General features: G+C 44.4%; 1 protein-coding gene across 1 annotated transcript in view; it reads right to left on the reverse strand.

Moving 5' to 3' along the window:
* Positions 1 to 682: 682 nt before the first annotated feature.
* Positions 683 to 19,929, reverse strand: part of LOC138267165 (nuclear receptor ROR-alpha A-like) — a 250,950-nt gene continuing 231,703 nt past the window's right edge. Inside the window, exon 12 of the mRNA XM_069216015.1 lies at positions 683 to 1,596. Within this exon, the coding sequence (XP_069072116.1) occupies positions 1,393 to 1,596 (204 nt within the window). The 3' untranslated portion in view covers positions 683 to 1,392. The remainder of the gene's footprint in view (positions 1,597 to 19,929) is intronic.

Raw genomic sequence — 19,929 nt, forward strand, 5'->3', positions numbered from 1 at the left:
TGTTTAATTTATTTTAGTCTCTCAGTGGGCTTTCACACAGTTGACCATTAGCTGATTTTGTCTAGTCAGTTTTGATCAGGATACGAGCTCATGTTCTAGGGTGGCTCTGCTCCTTTGTTTGCAGTTGTATACAATATGACCTGTTAGAATCACCAGGGTACCGTATGTCTCAGGGATAAATTCAGCAGCATCAACTCAGCTTATATTGTTTACTGTTCACCGCCTTATTTTAAGGGCAGGTTGGATGCACCATCGTATTCATGTAAGGCAGAAGTACATTGTCTGGTGACACAGGTATACCGTGTAGCTTCCAGGAACAGTTTTTCAGAAGAAAATCTGAAAAGCTATAATGATACCTTTTTTGGCACTGGATTACAGAACTTCTTTTTTTTCTAACTTTGAACAGGAAAACTGTTTCAGCAAATGGCTTTCATTATTATCACTTTTATGTATGGTCCTTTTTATAAGGCTAAAGGATTCAGATAAATACTTTTTTTCATGTTTTTATTTATCTCCTGTTTTCTGAATATAAGTCCTGTGCGAAGCCTTTTGATGCCCTTTCTGAATTGAATTCATGCAATGTCAAATTCTGAAAATAAATATATCATATAAAGAAGTCAAATTGCGCAAAAAAACCGAGACCGTTAAATTGATGGTCTAAGATGAAGTCTTCAGTTAAATAATGTGTGTCTCTAATGCTTCAGTGGAAGACGGGAATAAGACCTGCAAGTTAACTGGTTGCATTTGCCAATTGATCATAGTGCTGATTATTATGCTGGCAAAAAGAAGAAATTACGGGCATCATTTACCGTGCGGTGGTCCTGCAATCATACCGCTGCCAGGCTTGCCACTGCTGACCATGTCAAATTTATAGTTTGAAGTTCAGCGGGTGTTCATTTTTTCCCGAGGCACAGCCTGCGAGTTTTAGTGGAAATAAAACATTAATAGCACTTAGCCACCATGCCGCAGCTCATAACAAAGCGCGTAGGGCATCTTTAAAAACACCTAACTAACTGCCACGGTTGAAAAGACATGCCTAAACAGAATGGATGGTGGGGGAATTGTGTCAGAGGGGCCACAATAGTTAGAACGACCACTGCTATAACGTTGTTCCCAAGCAGTCATTAGTCCCTGTGACAGCGCCGACCACAGTTTGGCTGTCGGGAAGAAAATACTTTTTCTTGACCTCTAAATGATGTGGTGGCAACCAGAAAATGCTGCGGGGACATCTACCGCCATCCTCGGCCTTGCGTCATGCAGCGTGAAAGAAAATGCGTAGGTTTATAGTGGTTTATATTTGTCATCAACATAAAAAGGTGGTCCATAACACGTAACAAAAGAAGTTGGATCCTGTTAATTTGGTGCACTTGTGTTACACAGGAAGAGTTAAAGTCACACTGACGAATTATAGCTGAACGAGATAGGAAGCGAGGGAGCTGCTCGGCATGGCTCGTGCTCATAGTAGTCGATGGTGAATAACTCTTTGTACAGTGGTGGGAATACTGCATGCACAATGATCGGGTACATCTGCTGGAAATACTGCAGTTTCTCCATGTGGTGGATGCACAAACTCCTTATCTTTCCTTTTGGAGGTAGCTGTTTTTAATATTAAAATATAAAGAAACATAATTATGTTCTGTACATACTTTACTCCACAAATATCTGCAGCATAACGTATACAAATGCACTTTACATTGAGATAAAGAAACATCGTCTAAATGCCCATAGATTAGAGGGCAGCTTCCCACTCTAAAGAATGCTATAGAGTGTTCTACCAAATGAAAAGGCTTTTACTAATACTGTGACTGGTAACGTGTGTAGCATCAGGTTCTACTTCACACGCTACTCCAATATAAATAATGTTCAGATAGAGCATGTATACATGTCCTGCTTTGCATTGGTACACTCTCCCAGGCCTGACCACTAAAAATTGTTTGTCCCTAATCAGAAAAAGGTAAAATCTCTTTTGTCGGTGTGCTGTTTTTTTCACAGGTGGGCTTCAGACACCCCGGAAAGGTTTCTGCCTTTAGCACATGACTATCACAGTTTTACTTTTACTTCCAGAGGAGCTACAAATGATACAGCACTCCAGAGACTGTGTTGGTGTACTCACATTATACTCCCTCTGTTGCCTTTGAAACCTTAAATTGTTCAGTGGTCTCACAGGCATAGACCTGCACTGCCTTGCCTCCTTTTTAGCAGGACAAACCCATTCTGATGCCTTGGCATCAATCGAATAACCACACATCAGGATTCATGCGGATTTCAGAAGGCCTCCTCCTTCCCCACAATTATTTTTAATATTAATCTTGAACCTCTACCCCACTGATGAGGTACTTTGGCTTTCCCTCTCTGTTCTGCACTGCTGACTCCCATCTTATCAATAGATTTTCCCAGCATTCCCACAACTTTGCTGAATGCTCTAGTGTGTTAAATCCATACAATGCTGAATGGTAAATGGCTATCTGAAATTAAATGCTGATTAGCCAAGATCATTCAATGTGAGCCTCCATTCTCTGACCAGCATTCACAGGACACCTACATCGCCCAGCCTCCAAGGTATATAATTTTTTAATTGTGGCTAAAGATCTTGTTTCCCCCAGCTTTGCCTAGCAGTTGCAATTTTTCCATGTTCCTTGCATGCCTCTGTGGCTAGGCATGTGCCACCCTTCCCGCCCAACCCACACATATACACCCTCCACAGCTACTGTTGTTCTCTGTTTTAGCAGTGATATTCTAAATGGACTTCAACATCTTTAACATTTCACCATTCACTTGGCAAAAAAAAAAAGAACAAGGACATCTGAATCCATCACTGTGGCACACCAGGTGCTTGTCTAACTCATAATATAGTAAGGAATAGTTATTTAAGCTTTATGCACTGGGCTATCTTCAGAACATGTCTTTCCTTTATTTAGGAAATATTTACCATATGCCCTCTTATAAAAACTCTTCACTTTGTGATAGAAATTGGGTCTCTAGTTAGCACAGGTTTGCAATCTGTCCAAGTAGGGACCTCAATCCTAGTTAGAAGTAAGATGCACATTAAACGTTTACCTGTGCTCCCCCTCTGGTAGCTTGGCACAGAGCAGTCAGGCTAAACTAAAGAGGCAATGTGTAAAGTATTTCTGCGCGCACACCCATGGTAACACAGTGAAACCTCCACAAAAGGACTCCACACCAGTTTCGACAAATAGCCAATAATTATCTGAGTCAAACAAGACCAAAACGACAAAAATCCAACATACACAAGTCAGGGTATGAATTTTCAAAGATTAAATAAAAATCCTGTGCTGAGAAGACAAGAGCTCCAACCGGAGTTACCTGGTAGTGCTGGACCGGGGCAAATTCAAAAGTCAGTCCGAATGTGATGGAGCGCAGGCGGGCTCGGTACAGGAGTCAGACAGGCCCACTGACAGTACTTTTGTTGATTCAAAATTTTAGATTGCAGGATGTAGAGAGCTAAGTCCAGTCCTCTCACTCCCAGACAAGAAGTAGCAGGCAGCAGGCCAACACAGAAGAGCAAACAGCAAAGTGGCAGTCCCTTCTGACAGCACAGTGGTCCTTCTTCCTTGTAGAGTGTCCTCAGTCAAGAATTGTTCTGAGAATATGATGTCAGAGGCCGAGTTTTTATCCCCAAAATGGACTTTGATGTAGGGGTAACTTCAAAAGAATTCTGTCTACCAGTTGTGGGTATTCAGCCCTTTATGTGAACGCAGGACCAAGCCTATTCAAATGTAAGTATGAACTGCCTCTCCCTCTCCAGGAGAACTATCAGTATGCAGATCTATCTCCTGTCACACCCAGTAATTCCTGTTTGTGGATGTCTGGAGAGAATGCACAAATGTAGCTGTTACCTAAACCTAGACATGTATTCAGAGACTGGCTAAGGCACAGAATGGTTAAAGTAAGAAAAGGCCACCTTTCTTAAAGTGGCATTTTCAGACCTGCAATTTAAAAAACAACTTTACCAAAAGACGTATGTAAAGAAATGGCTCCCTGTTGCAGTTACCCCCCACTTTTTGCCTGATACTGATGCTGACTTGACTGAGAAGTGTGCTGGGACCCTGCTAACCAGGCCCCAGCACCAGTGTTCTTTCACCTAAAATGTACCATTGTTTCCACAATTGGCACAACCCTGGCACCTAGGTAAGTCCCTTGTAACTGGTACCCCTGGTACCAAGGGCCCTGATGCCAGGGAAGGTCTCTAAGGGCTGCAGCATGTCTTATGCCACCCTAGGGACCCCTCACTCAGCACAGACACACTGCTTGCCAGCTTGTGTGTGCTGATGGGGAGAAAATGACTAAGTCGACATGGCACTCCCCTCAGGGTGCCATGCCAACCTCCCACTGCCTGTGGCATAGGTAAGTCACCCCTCTAGTAGGCCTTACAGCCCTAAGGCAGGGTGCACTATACCACAGGTGAGGGCATATGTGCATGAGCACTATGCCCCTACAGTGTCTAAGCAAAACCTTAGACATTGTAAGTGCAGGGTAGCCATAAGAGTATATGGGCTGGGAGTCTGTCAAAAACGAACTCCACAGCTCCATAATGGCTACACTGAATACTGGGAAGTTTAGTATCAAACTTCTCAGAATAATAAACCCACACTGATGCCAGTGTTGGATTTATGAAAAAATGCACACAGAGGGCATCTTAGAGATACCCCCTGTATTTTACCCAATTGTTCAGTGCAGGACTGACTGGTCTGTGCCAGCCTGCTGCTGAGAGACGAGTGTCTGACCTCATGTGGTGAGAGCCTTTGTGCTCTCTGAGGACAGAAACAAAGCCTGCTCTGGGTGGAGGTGCTTCACACCTCCCCCCTGCAGGAACTGTAACACCTAGCAGTGAGCTTCAAAGGCTCAAGCTTCGTGTTACAATTCCCCAGGGCACTCCAGCTAGTGGAGATGCCCGCCTCCTGGACCCAGCCCCCACTTTTGGCGGCAAGTCCAGGAGAGATAATGAGAAAAACAAGGAGGAGTCACTGGCCAGTCAGGACAGCCCCTAAGGTGTCCTGAGCTGAGGTGACTCTGACTTTTAGAAATCCTCCATCTTGTAGAAGGAGGATTCCCCCAATAGGGATAGGAATGTGACCCCCTCCCCTTGGGAGGAGGCAGAAAGAGGTGTACCCACCCTCAGGGCTAGTAGCCATTGGCTACTAACCCCCCAGACCTAAACACGCCCTTAAATTTAGTATTTAAGGGCTTCCCTGAACCTAAGAATTTAGATTCCTGCAACAACAAGAAGAAGGACTGCCTAGCTGAAAACCCCTGCAGAGGAAGACCAGAAGACAACAACTGCCTTGGCTCCAGAAACTCACCGGCCTGTCTCCTGCCTTCCAAAGAACTCTGCTCCAGCGACGCCTTCCAAAGGGACCAGCGACCTCTGAATCCTCTGAGGACTGCCCTGCTTCGACGACAAGAAACTCCCGAGGACAGCGGACCTGCTCCAAAAAGACTGCAACTTTATCCAAAGGAGCAGCTTTAAAGAACCCTGCAATCTCCCCGCAAGAAGCGTGAGACTTGCAACACTGCACCCGGCGACCCCGACTCGGCTGGTGGAGAACCAACACCTCAGGGAGGACCCCCGGACTACTCTACGACTGTGAGTACCAAAACCTGTCCCCCCTGAGCCCCCACAGCGCCGCCTGCAGAGGGAATCCCGAGGCTTCCCCTGACCGCGACTCTCTGAAACCTAAGTCCCGACGCCTGGAAAAGACCCTGCACCCGCAGCCCCCAGGACCGGATTTTCACTGCAGAAGTGACCCCCAGGAGTCCCTCTCCCTTGCCCAAGTGGAGGTTTCCCCGAGAAAGCCCCCCCTTGCCTGCCTGCAGCGCTGAAGAGATCCCTTGATCTCTCATTGACTTCCATTGCGAACCCGACGCTTGTTCTAACACTGCACCCGGCCGCCCCCGCGCCGCTGAGGGTGACATTTCTGTGTGGGCTTGTGTCCCCCCCGGTGCCCTACAAAACCCCCCTGGTCTGCCCTCCGAAGACGCGGGTACTTACCTGCTGGCAGACTGGAACCGGGGCACCCCCTTCTCTCCATTGAAGCCTATGCGTTTTGGGCACCACTTTGAACTCTGCACCTGACCGGCCCTGAGCTGCTGGTGTGGTAACTTTGGGGTTGCTCTGAACCCCCAACGGTGGGCTACCTTGGACCAAGAACTGAACCCTGTAAGTGTCTTACTTACCTGGTAAAACTAACAAAAACTTACCTCCCCCAGGAACTGTGAAAATTGCACTAAGTGTCCACTTTTAAAATAGCTATTTGTGAATAACTTGAAAAGTATACATGCAATTGAAATGATTCAAAGTTCCTAATGTACTTACCTGCAATACCTTTCAAACAAGATATTACATGTTAAATTTGAACCTGTGGTTCTTAAAATAAACTAAGAAAAGATATTTTTCTATAACAAAACCTATTGACTGGATTTGTCTCTGAGTGTGTGTACCTCATTTATTGTCTATGTGTATGTACAACAAATGCTTAACACTACTCCTTGGATAAGCCTACTGCTCGACCACACTACCACAAAATAGAGCATTAGTATTATCTCTTTTTACCACTATTTTACCTCTAAGGGGAACCCTTGGACTCTGTGCATGCTATTCCTTACTTTGAAATAGCACATACAGAGCCAACTTCCTACAACGTATTTTTAAATTGTGAGTCCAGAAACACCAAACTCTATTTTTCTGTCTTTTCTCAATTAGAAATTACCATTAGAAGATGTTCCAAGGTACCCCCAACTTTAGCATATGGAAGAGATAGTCCTTGCAATAGTGAAAAACGAATTTAAGAGCTTTTCTCCACCTGGACAAGTTAAACTTAAAAGTACATGGTCAACTTTTTAAATACATTGCACCCTTCCCTTGGGGCTAACCAGGGCCTACCTTAGGAATGACTTACATTTAATAAAAAGGAATTTTTGGGCCTGGCAAGTAGGTACACTTGCCAGGTCGAAATGACCGTTTAGACTGCACACACAGGCTCTGCACTGGCAGGCCTGAGACTTGTTTGAAAGGCTATCATAGTGGGTGGCATAATCAGACCTGCAAGCCCACTAGAAGCATTTGACATACAGGCCCTGGACACACGTTGTGCACTTTACTAGGGACTTGCTGGTAAATCAAATATACCATTAATGGAGAAGCCAATGTTACATGTTTAAGACACAGAGCCCATGCACTTTAGGATTGGATAGCAGTGGTAAAGTGTGCAGAGTCCTAAAGCCAGCAAAAACGAAGCTCCGCACACAGTCAAAACAGGTCAGAAAGCAAAAAGTCATGGGAAACCACACCAAAAGATGCCAGGTCTAACACTTGGCTTCCTAGTCACTGTAGCTAGTGCTGATGTACAGAAGAGCATGAAGTGGTAGATGTTCCTTGAAAGTCCTAGGGGCCAGGTTGCATCTCAGGATCTCCTTCCATCTTCATCTTCAGAGGACCTGTGCCATTTGTCATTTCATAAGCCCTTTAAAACGTACTATTCCTCGTGACTGCTGAGCAAGGCCCTCTCTGGCCTTAGGAAAGACTCCACTTTCAGGCCCAGATGTATCAAAGGATTTTGCCCCTTCTGTGTCTGTTGAAAAATGCTTTCGTTCATACGGCTCACAGTGACTAGAAGCCCAGTGTTACCCATGTCCTTAATTAGTGATCCGAGTTAATAAATTCAATCAAATTTTTCAGCTGATGATCAAAGCCCTGCGTTGCTTGGTTATTTATCAGCTATCTGCTTTTTATCAAGAACATATGAAAACAAACAGATTTCCAACCATGTGCATGAGCCAGTTTCCCCATGTTATATTTTCCACATCTTACTGATTGGTGAAGGTTGGTACTGTCCTGCAGTAGTATCTGGAGGGTAAACAGTTGTTTTCTCTAGATTGTCTAGAGGTGCTGTTGTCAAATGTAGGGTAAACTGCTGACTTTTAAGGTGCTCCATTTTTACCTTTGTATTCAGCACCATATGTCCACACCTTGCCACAGTGGTTTGGGGTAGTTACCTGAAACATGTCTGGATGGAGTCCTTCGGTTTAATTAGTAGATGCAAAAGATCATGGTGGTGATGAAGCACTTGATGCTTGGGATATTCCCGTGACTGTTGTTACTGGTAAGACTGCCGCAAAGCTTGTTTCCAGACTTTTATCATGGTATTTTCTGGGCCTACAATGGCAGGTTAATCCTTCCAAAGAGTATGTCAGTTGGCAAAAGTAATATTATCTTACTGTAGCAGAGTACTTGGTGGCTCCAGGTCACGTCTGCATGATAAGACTGGAAAGAATAAGTGACATATGGCACTAGAGACTTTGTCCAAGTGCCAACCCTAGACAGAAAGCCAGTTATACTGCAACCACCTGACAACCCATTGAGAACTATGTAAATGGGATGCGTTTTAGGTAATGACCAATTCTAAGCGATATCACATGGACAATTTGTGGAATTCAAGCTCTCGATCATAATGGAAAGAGACGCTCAAGAGCACTAGGAAACTAGGTATATATTTCAAAGATTTATTTTAAAAATCAAAACCCCACACTAGTGCATACAGTATGAAAAATAACTATTATAAAGATAAACAAAATAGTGACGGCAAAATTTGCCATTAGTGAGAACAATAAATATTGTTGTAACATATTGCATACAGTATTGATATCTTCAACCCTACTTCCTCTCCTTGGTTGACAAAGCTACCCTTAGGGCGAAAAAGGAGGTTAATTTGAAGTTTCCAAGATGATTTTCACTTTCATACCTCTTCTGGACACTGAAGACAATGCTTAGTAAAGTACCAATGTCTGCTATTCATTACGTTGAAAGGAAGACCGATAAGCCCACAGAGCGAATGCTGGGTATGATTCCCAGTCGCCTTCAGTAAAGGAAGCTGATATGTTCTCTATGACCTCTGTATTGCGTCTCTGGTGCAAAGTTCCCCTCTATCATTTCACACCCTGTTCTTAGTTTAGATAACAAGTCTGTTTGTTGTTGCACCTTTCATAATAAACAATTAGTAGAAAAGGCCTTGCCACATTTTCTCCTACTTTATTTACAGAGCTGTACTGTTTGTTTAAAAACAATAAACGAAAAGTGAAATTATTAGCTTCCATGAAACTTTGTCCAACATTCAAAACAACCACAGGAACAGAGGATTTGCTTCACATGAAGTAACATGAATATATTCAAGCAGATTACCAAACTGAAATGAAAAATAGCATGAATAAATTATCATTTTATAGTATGACATTTATATCTAGTAACCAACACTTATGATTTAAAAAGGGCAGTACCGGGAAGGATAAAAACTTGCTAATTATAATTTTTCCCGGAATGAGAGCAAAGTATATGCAATTAATATATTTTTATATATGCACAATTATAAATGAAAGAAGTTCTGCAATTTTGTTTAATTTTTGCTGTTGTAGATGGGTACAACAACTGTTTAAAAGTGAAAAGGAACAGTAATAAGAGATGCAAGTTGTCCTATTTAAAAACACATCATTTTATTGGCATGATTCCTTTATCAAAATGAACAAGTCGAAATCAAAGGGAATGCACCCGTTGGTGAAGATGAAAAAGTTAAAGCTGTTATAACTTGCAGAAAAGCACCAGTTGGCTCTAACATTAGAGAGCCTGACCATGTTGAAGAAGAAGCTTGTGCATTTTGCAGTGCAACACTAATTAAGTCAGTAAATGCCGAAACTGTCGGTTTTCCAACTTTCACCTGAGTCTCATGAATGGTAATGGTATAAGTGCTGTTGGAACTGGTAAATCTTCATATTTGTCTTTGTCTAACCATTGGCCACTGCTTTGCAGTACAAACGCTATATGCACTCTCATAGGTCTAGACACCTTTCTCGTGCTAAGCTCCATTATTGGTGCTGGCTCTTGCGGAACATACAAGTAAACTATTTCAAAGTAGTTCATGCATCAGGATGCAGGTCTCATTCAAGCTTTAAATTTGTGAACTGACAAGGTCCAATTTTCACTTATCTTGTTCATTAACTCTCCTCTGAAGTATGAAGGAATGAACAGGTTTTATAAAGTGCGAGATTACGCAAGGGTGTCTTGGCGCTAAAAAACTGATACATAAATGAAAGTAACCGCTAGGTAGCACATCTTAAAAGGGGGGAAGAAAAAGCCATGATTTCAGCTGTTTCCTAAATGTAACAGGATTGGCTTGATTTCTAAAATGAAATAGTAATTTATTCCACAGCTGACAGGTGTTGTAAATAAAGCTGCACCCACCCCAGGAAACTTTACTTACCCTGGTTACTTGCACGGAAAGCAATGCAGATTATCTCAATTTTGTGGCTGGTAGGTACTATCCAAATGTAACAGTCAAGCCGTTGAGTTTAGTACTGTATAAGGCTTTGTGAACTAAGCAAAGTGCCTTAAACACTATGTGCTTTTTAGTAGAACACCATTGTTTCACTACATTTTTGTTCAGCCGGGTAGATGCTACATTCATTTACATTAGTATTCATGCTGGCATTATTTCTTTATTGGAAAGCAAATGAGAATTGTACAATCAGCTATCAGCAGTGTGAGAAATTGGGTAGTTGGTTGAATGGCGTATGCGTCCTGGTCAAACAGTAACCACAGTCTTTGTCAGGATGGGCACAAACCAACTCCACATTAACCTGAGCTCAACCCTCTGGTAGCTTGACACAGAGCAGTCATGCTTAACCTGGAGACAATGTGTAAAGTATTTGTGCAAGACTTCAAGCAGTATTAAAGTGAAAACACCAGACAAAAAGGATCCCATACCACATAGGAAAAATAAAACTTTCTTAAATAAAAGAAGGCCAATCTGACAGAAATCCAGTCAGTAGAACCGGAGATATGCATTTTTAAAGAATTTAGTTAAAATAGCGCCAAAAAGCACAACGCGCCAACTGTGGACATCTGGTCGTGCTGGACCGAGACAAAGTCACAGGTTCAGGCCAACTGTGTTAGAGCGCAGGCCGGCTACATGGATTCAGTTAGGCACGCTGATCACAGTGCCCTAAATTCTGGTTTGTGAAGCAATGTTAGTGTCAAAGATGCACTGCACACTGTTGCAATGTGTCTGTTCAGTGATGTGGCGAGGCTGCGATTTGAAACCTGTGTCACCATTGAGGATCCCGTTGACGGGGCTTGTAATGTGATGTCTGACATTGAGGATACAGCGCACAGTTGGGGCGATGTGTCAGTTCCGATGAGCTGTGATGTGGATTTTGGCTTTGCTATCAAGGCTTCCATCATTGAGATATGCGAGGGCCTGCAGCAGCGATGTGAGTCTTTGAAATGGACATGTCTCGGTTCTGCTCGGGGTTGCGCCTCGCAGCAAAGGAGATGTGTCGGTTCTCTAGATCCACAGAGAATTTCAGAAAACATTAAGTACATTCCAAGGGTCTAGGACTGGGGTGGTACCACTTGTCAGAGTAGGCTCAGAGATGGCAGAGTCCAGGTGCAGATGCAAAGTTGTTGGAAACCTGTTACGTCCCTGTGGCTTCAGATCAGAAGGCCTGCCAGCTAGCCCTCAGAGTCACTTAGGGTTCAAGAGATGCAGGTCCAGCCCTTCTTAATCAGGCAAGAGAGCAGCAGGTCAGCACAGCAGGGCAGCAGCTCCTTCAGAGCAGCAGTCCAGCAGAGTGGCAGTCCTGGAGTAGCACAGCAGCCCTTCTTCCTGGCAGAGTATCCACAGGTCCTGAAGTGGCGGTGTCTGAGATTTATACCCAGTTGTCCCTTTGAAGTGGGGAAAAGCTTCTAGAGGCATGCCTTTGAAGTGCACAGGTGCCCTGCCATCTTGGCCCTTGGCTAACTATAGGGATTATGCAGCCCTTGGTGTTGAGAGAGATCATCATCTTTTTAAAGTGTTCGTGAGCCTAGCTCCTCCCTTTCGACCTGCCAGTGATGGCCCATCCAGTTAACACCTAAGCCCCCATTCTGTGTTGTTGTCTAGGAGAAATACACAAAGCCCAACTATGATCTACATCCAGTCATGAGGTCCAGAGACAGGTTGCAAGTACCAAATGGCTAAGGCAAAGAAACGCTAACTTTCTAAAAGTGCAATTTTCGGAATTGTAATTTAAAATCTGACTTCATCATTAGTTAGGATTTTAAACTGTGATTCCAGAGACACCAAATATAAAGGGGTTACCTGTGCCCATTTGGAAAATCCATTTATAAAATGTAATTCCAATGTTATCCTACAGGAGAGGTAGGCCTTGCAGTAGTGAAAGAAAAAGTTAAGAGTTTTAAACTACCATGACATGTAATACTTAAAAGTAAATGTCCTGACTTATGGGCTGTTTAGGACCTAACCTAAGGGTGACTTATATGTATTAAAAAAGAAGGTTTAGGCTTGGCAAACATTTTATTTTTTCATGGTCGAATTGGCAGTTTAAAACTCCACACACAGTCTTCAGTGGCAGTCCTGAGACCTGTTTAAGTGCTACTTAAGTGTGTGGCACAATCAGTGCTGCAGGCCAACCAGTACATTTAATTTACAGGCCCTAGGCATGGGTAGTGCGACTTTACTAGGGACTTGCAAGTAAATTAAATATGCCAGTTGGGCATCAACCAATCAAACATGTTTTAAGGAGAGAGCACGAGCACTTTAGCACTGGTTAGCAATGATGAGTCGTAAGGTCAGAAAAAACGAAGTCAGAAAAAACATGAGAGGTGAAGGCAAAAAGTTAGGGGGACCCACACCAAGGATGCCAGGTCTAACAAGCAGAGTAGTTGAAACTCCCAAAAACAGATTCAAACAATTTGAGTTGAAGAAAAGAGGAATGAATCCAAAAAATAGTGTTAACGACCATGAAAAGGCAAGATCTAGTTGTTTTAAAAATATGGACTATGCCAGTTGTTTTTGATGGATGGAAGATGGTATGCAGTAAGTTAGCAAACTGGTTTAGAAACTGTCTGCAAGAGCAGTTGAATTTCAGTAGCAAATCGTCTGTTTGCTCCGCAAAAGTTTCTGCTGCAGAGGTTAATGGATACCTCTTTCTCTGTTGAAAGTGCAGCAAGCTTAACTTGTCAAAGTGTATATTTAGCATATCTATTTTTCGGTCACAGAACACTTCTAACCATCTTAATTATAGAAGGGTAAAATGTGATACCAAAACCTTTAACTGTTTGTTGAATATCACGAAAGTGTAACTTGGAGTCAACCCACAACAACTTTCATTTGTTCTAATTAGATAGGAACTGTTACCTATGAGCGTATGTTAGGAAAGAATAGATAAAACAGATGCTTCAAGTAATTTACAAGCAGGTATCAAAGTGTTACAAGTACCGTGCAGATTGATAGAATCAGAAAAGTGAGTGTCCCAGTGGGTAGAGTGATACAGAAGTGCTTGTAGATACAAGATTGTCATTCATCCATCAGTCAAATTCTAAAGTGAATTTCCTGGTATTGTAAAGGAAGGGGTTGTGCATTTTTTCATACCAGTCTTAGTTTGTATCTTTTTTGACAGTTATAAAAATTAAACTTTGTGATTGGCATGGAGATTACTCCATTTAGGACCCCATGAAAAGCGAGTTTTCTGCCACAGAAAATGGGGTACTCTTGATCCCTTCTATCAGCAAAATAGTGTGTGACACTTCTTTTTTGTGATTTACTGTTCTTAGGTCAAATTAGAAAGATCAAAGACTGCATCTGAGCATGTCCTGGTTGTAAAATATTCAAATCTTCTCTCAAGAGATTTTGGGCAGAAGAGGAAATTGTATGTACTCAATATGAGAGTCTTTGGAAAGGTGTGCACCTTGAATATTGACCCCACAATATTAGTGGAACAGAATATCTAGGACAATTATTAAGGAAAAAATAATGACTAGTGAGTAAGTCTAGATTTTCAATACTTAACTCCACACATTTGTAACTATAGATGTGACGTTAATAATAGTAAATCTATAGTTTCCTATATCAACTACCTTTTAAAATTTTGTCCTTCGATATTCTGTCTGTTATTCTTGTACTACAATACTGTTGGTGTTGATATTCAGTAATACAGCCTTTAGGAACCATTGTCAACCTTAAGTGTAGTCTGTATTATTTATCAGTATTTCTAATTCTTTTTACAGATTCTCTTTCAGAATATGCTTATTCCTGTTTTATTAATAGCATGTATCAAAGTAGATACAAACAGCTTATTTTTTCCAGCGTGTGGCCTTAGGAGAAAATCACTCATATTAATGATTTCTTCAGGTTTTGATTGCTGTTCATTTACAAAACTTAAACTGGTTATAAGTTAACCATTGTTGGCACAATTTGCAAACATCATATGTGGTTTTTGCCATGGTGAATATATGTGATCTCAAGAGTCGGGTCTATTTGCTAATAGACCAGCAGCTTCGAAAGATACCTGCTTATACATACATCAGTATCTACTGAGTGACCATAATGCTTTTCCATCTGAGCTAAATACAGTTACATTGTATGCTATATTCTGTATCATTCCAGTCAGTAATCAGTAAGTTATATTCTCTTCCAGGGGATCCTCATCAATAGTCATAAACATTGAATATTCCCGCCCTTGTGCGGGGACCCCGGAGCATGTATAAAATACACACATATAAAGTATGAAATATGCACGCAAAAATATATATATAGCATTTTTAGTAGACATTACTTTCATACTAAATTCATATATACATGTGTAAAACAGCAATGCAGACTATAATCATAAACAAGCTAAAATGCTTTATTTCTATGGATTTTTTTTTTTGTTGATTTTTTTTTTAAACATTATAAAATTACAAAAGAGAATACATATCCACCCAAGCCCCCAAAACTGGGCTTAGGGAAATAAGCAGCAGCAATCTCTAGAGAAAAAAGAGAAAAACTACATTGAAAAACAATGGAGCATTCTTAGCCAATAGGCTGCATGCAGGTTAACACAGGAGAACCATAAAAACTTTGGCACCGTGCCTTTAAGACCCTGAGCACCTCCAGTATCCCACCATGCCTCAGGGGTGAAGGAAAGGTGACAGTTGGTTCACAGTTAGGTCAGTTCTTTTTTCCGGCTTCTTCTGAGAGGATCATGGAGCATTGAGCTCTCTGTTTTTCTGAGTTTTTCTCAGAAAAATCCTTTAAAGCAGCGTTTTTTCCTGTTTCACTCGACAGATAACATCTTTGTCTGAGTTTGGCAGTTTTTTCCTGACAGAAAAATGCCTTCACTTTTTGTCAAATGCCCTTCCTGTGGGAAGAAGAAAGCCCAGTCAGACCGACACTCTCTTTGTATTGTGTGCCTGCCTCAAAGTCACTGCCCTGACACTTGCAAGCACTGCAAGAATATGTCAAAGAGGACTCTGAAGGACAGAGAGAAGATCAGGCTACATGGGCTTCATGAGAGGCAAAAGACATCGTCCTCTTCACTTCCCAGGCAACCAGCAGGCCATTCTCAGGAGAGAATGGCCAGGTCGACGTCAACAGGTAGGAAAGTACCTGTTTGTTCACCGTCGACGTCGTCACTGCCACCGTCTCACCGGCATAGATCGCCGTCGACGGCGACCCGCCGGACGTCGAAAGATACGGCGTCGAGGGAACATGGTCATCGCAGGGGCATATCTCCGTCGACGGCAGCCCGCCGATCGACGTCGAGCCATCACCGGCACGCCCGTTCGCCGCCAAAGACTTCACGCCCCTTGACGTCAAGAGACACAACGTCGAAATCGCCACGACGGCATGAGCGACATCCGCCGTCGGCCACTCGCCGCTCCACGTCGAGGCACACGACGGCGAGTAGGTCAAGGTCCAGAGATCGCCGCTCGACGTCGAGACACTCTACGTCGAAGCATTCAGCGTCGAGGCATTCAGCGTCGAGGCATTCAGCGTCGAGGCCAGACCAACCAGTGTGCCCTTCGACGTCAGCACAGCCGTCAACGTCGACACAGGTTTTACCTGTCTCGCAGGGAGTAGAGCATCGTCCTCCAGCAGATAAGGCACCATCTCCAGTGGTCTCCATACGGAGCGACTCATCTCATTTGAGAGCGGCATCATCGGGGCATGTTTCTCCCATCAATTTATCACCTAGATGGTTGGAGAGCCTGAATAGACCAGCGGCCTCCCCGGATTCAAAATACTCTCGAATGTACTCTCCTACTGCCTCTCTCCTGAGAACACCATCGCCGACAGCGCGGGCAGGACGGGCTTGTTCTGCTCCTCGTCAGCCGACCGCGAGGCCTGGGCGCTCTGTTACAGCCTCTCGCAGCAGGTCTCGTTCCCAAAGGAGATCCAGGTCACAATCATGACACAGAAGATCACCCTCTTGGTCGTCCTCAGGATCATCTGTTGGGCGTTACTCCCCCACCCTAACAGATTCTCCACCTGCTAGGATCTCACCGGTGGATGACATTACCACCGTTTAACGAGGTGCTGTTAAGGGGAGCGCAGAAATTGAGTATAGAGGTTCCGGAGCCAACTACCTCCTCGTCAGTCATCTTTGAGACTCTGCAGCACAGATCAGTGTCGAAAAAGCTACTACCACTAGTGCCTGGCTTATTGCAGCCAACCATGGACACTTTTCTGACCCCAGCCACACTCAAGTCTGCCCCGGCTAGGATTCAAAAGAAATACAAGGCTCCCGAACAGGATCCTTTATTCCTAAGAAAGGATCCGCCACCGGATTCTGTTATATTGGCCGCAGCCCGAAAAACCCACTCGGTGGCATCATCCTCCACGGTCCCCCCGGATAAAGAGAGCAGGCATCTAGACTCTCTGGGGAGAAAGATGTGCGGTACAGCGGCATCTGCAATGAAAGTCTCCAGTGATTCTGCCCTTCTGGGCAGGTATGACCGTTCTCTGTGGGACTCCCTCCACAGATTCACAGAAAAATTGCCCAGAGAAGACAGACAGGACTTTCAAGAAATCCTGCAAGAAGGATGCCTGGTATCCAACCAGATCATCAGCGCGGCAGCGGATGTGGCGGATTTAGCTGCGCATGGGTACGCGCATGGAATCTGTGCTAGAAGGTCTTCCTGGCTGAGACTGACTGGTTTAAAGCAGGAAGCACAGCAGCGCATCCTAAACCTCCCATTCAGCGGGAACTCGCTGTTCGGTACCCATGCAGATGAAGAGATGGCCCGCATGAAGACAGAGGTGGACACTATGAGGGCAGTAGGCCTGGAAAGAAAGAAAGATTTCAGGCGGAGGTACAGGCCTTATGACAGGTGCCCGTTCCAGCAGAGGGTTCAAACCCCTCACTGGTCCCAAAGGCCACAACAACGGCAAGGACGCCCCCTTTTTCAGGCTCGTAAGCCCACAAGGGAGCGAGGGTCAAGAAGACCTCAACAGTCCACACCGAAAGCGCCGGCCAAACAATGAGATCTCGCTTCCCTCGACACTGTACACCACTCCGGTGGGGGGAAGTATCACGGGTTATCTTCACGAGTGGCACTCTATCACAAAAGACAAATGAGTGCTCAACATTGTCGAAAATGGCTACTCTCTTCTTTTCAGACAGCCTCCACCACACTTGCCACGTGCCAGATGCATTCCATCTCATCTCAGCCTGCTGCGCAAAGAGGCTCTCGCCCTCTTACAAAAGAAAGCAATAGAAAAGGTTCCACCCGCGCACAGAGGAAAGGGGGTTTACTCCCGTTATTTTCTGGTGGCGAAGAAGGGTCGAGAGGGCGTTTTCAGACCAATTCTGGACTTACGGCTGCTGAACAAGTACATAAGAAAACAGAAGTTCAGTATGCTAGCCCTTCACCAGATTTTCCCGCAACTACATCAGGGAGACTGGATGTGCTCCATCGACCTGCAGGATGCATATTTTCACATCCCAATAGCTCCCAAGCATCGGAAATTCTTGCGTTTCCAAATAGCTTCACAACACTATCAGTTCAGAGTTCTACCATTCGGCCTGAAATCTGCCCCCGCGTCTTCTCGAAATGTGTGGCAGTGGTAGCGGCACATCTTCGAAAACAAAAGATCTTCGTCTACCCATACCTAGACGACTGGTTACTGAAGGCTTCCTCTCCGGATCAGGCGAGAAGCCATCGGGACATTGTGCTCAGGGTTTTCGAGTCTCTAGGTCTTCAAATCAACTATCAAAAGTCAAACTTGATTCCAACACAGAACCTTCACTACCTGGGAGCTATACTAAACACAGAGCTCCGAAGAGTGTATCCTTCGGAGGAACGACTTTTATCGATACACAGGAAGTGTCAAGACCTGTTAAAAGCCGACGCACCTACTGCCCGTCAGGTGACATCGCTACTGGGCTCCATGGCTTCATGCATTTTCATTGTCCCAAATGCCAGGCTGCACATGAGGCCCCTTCAAGAGGCATTGGAGAACAACTGGAGTCAAAGGACAGGTCGCTGGGAGGACAGAGTGCGGCTACCGACAGCGGCACTTCAGTCATTGCAATGGTGGATGCACAGACCTCACCTGTCAGTAGGTTCTCCGTTTCACCAGGTAGTTCCATCCGACACTCTGGTAACTAATGCGTCTCTTCAGGGATGGGGGGCTCATCTGGGTCCCCTCCAAGCTCAGGGCCTGTGGTCCGACAAGGAAAGGAACTACCACATCAATCTGCTGGAACTCAGAGTGGTTCATCTGGCTCTCAAGTCTTTCTCTCCATTGGTTCAGGGGAAATCTCTCCTGATACAAACGGACAATACAACCACAATGTATTATTTGAACAGACGGGGGAACGAGATCCCTACCCCTATCTCGAGAGTCCCAAACGTTATGGCATTGGCTCCTGGCCAGAGGAATGTCAATTACAGCGGTTCACCTGCCAGGTCAACAAAACGTGGAAGCAGATTTCCTGAGCCGACACCTAGAGGACGCACACGATTGGGTCCTACACGGCGAAGTCGTCGAGGACATCTTCGCTCAATGGGGTCGACCTCAATTGGATCTCTTCGCAGACGAAGTAAACAAGAAATGCCCAGACTTCGCATCCAGGTTCTACCGTCCGGGGTCTCAAGGGAATGCCCTGTTGATCGACTGGTCAGGGATATTTCTCTACGCCTTCCCACCGATTCCCCTCATACCGGCAGTGATCAACAAACTTTACAAATCCAGAACCAGAATGATTCTCATAGCGCCACAATGGCCCCGTCAATTCTGGTACACGGATCTCCTCAACCTTTCGGAAAAACCTCACAGGAGGCTGCCGTGCAGACCGGATCTTCTGAGCAGGATGGAGGGCAGGATTCTACATCCCAACCTACCCTCTCTGAGCTTAACAGCATGGCTCCTGAATTCCTGCAGTATGGACACCTAGGGCTCTCGCAGGAGTGTATGAACATCTTGAAAGAGTCCAAACGGCCTTCCACGCGGCGTTCTTACGCTTTTAAGTGGAAGAGATTCTACATATGGTGCTGTCAACAAGGGCACAATCCCATACGGGCTCAGGAGGATGTCATACTGTCTTATTTACTTCATCTGGCAAAGTCCGGTCTGCAGGTATCATCTATTAAGGTACATTTGTCTGCCATTACAGCCTATCGTAAGTCACCTTCTCAGGAATCCTTCTTTACGAAACCAGTAGTCAAGGATTTCTTAGAAGGTTTGAAGAAAGTTTTTCCTCCTATTCGGAGACCCTCTCCTCCATGGGAACTGAACATAGTACTGTCAAAACTTATGGGCCCTCCTTTCGAAACTATACACAAGGCCTCTTTACAACACCTTACGTGGAAGACGGCTTTTTTGGTAGCCATTACTTCCGCGAGGAGGGTCAGTGAGATTCAGGCTTTGTCTGCCAAAGAACCGTACACAGTTTTTCACGACAATAGAGTGGTTCTGCGAACTCACCCATCTTTCCTTCCGAAGGTGGTGTCAGAATTCCACATCAATCAAACTATATCTTTACCGACTTTCTTTCCCAATCCGGAGACTCCAGCGGAGAAAGCATTGCACTCCTTAGACTTGAAAAGAGTGCTGAAATTTTATTTGGATAAGACAAAATCGATTAGACATTCCA

This window comes from Pleurodeles waltl, chromosome 12 (assembly GCF_031143425.1).
Source record: "Pleurodeles waltl isolate 20211129_DDA chromosome 12, aPleWal1.hap1.20221129, whole genome shotgun sequence".
Lineage (NCBI taxonomy): Eukaryota > Metazoa > Chordata > Amphibia > Caudata > Salamandridae > Pleurodeles > Pleurodeles waltl.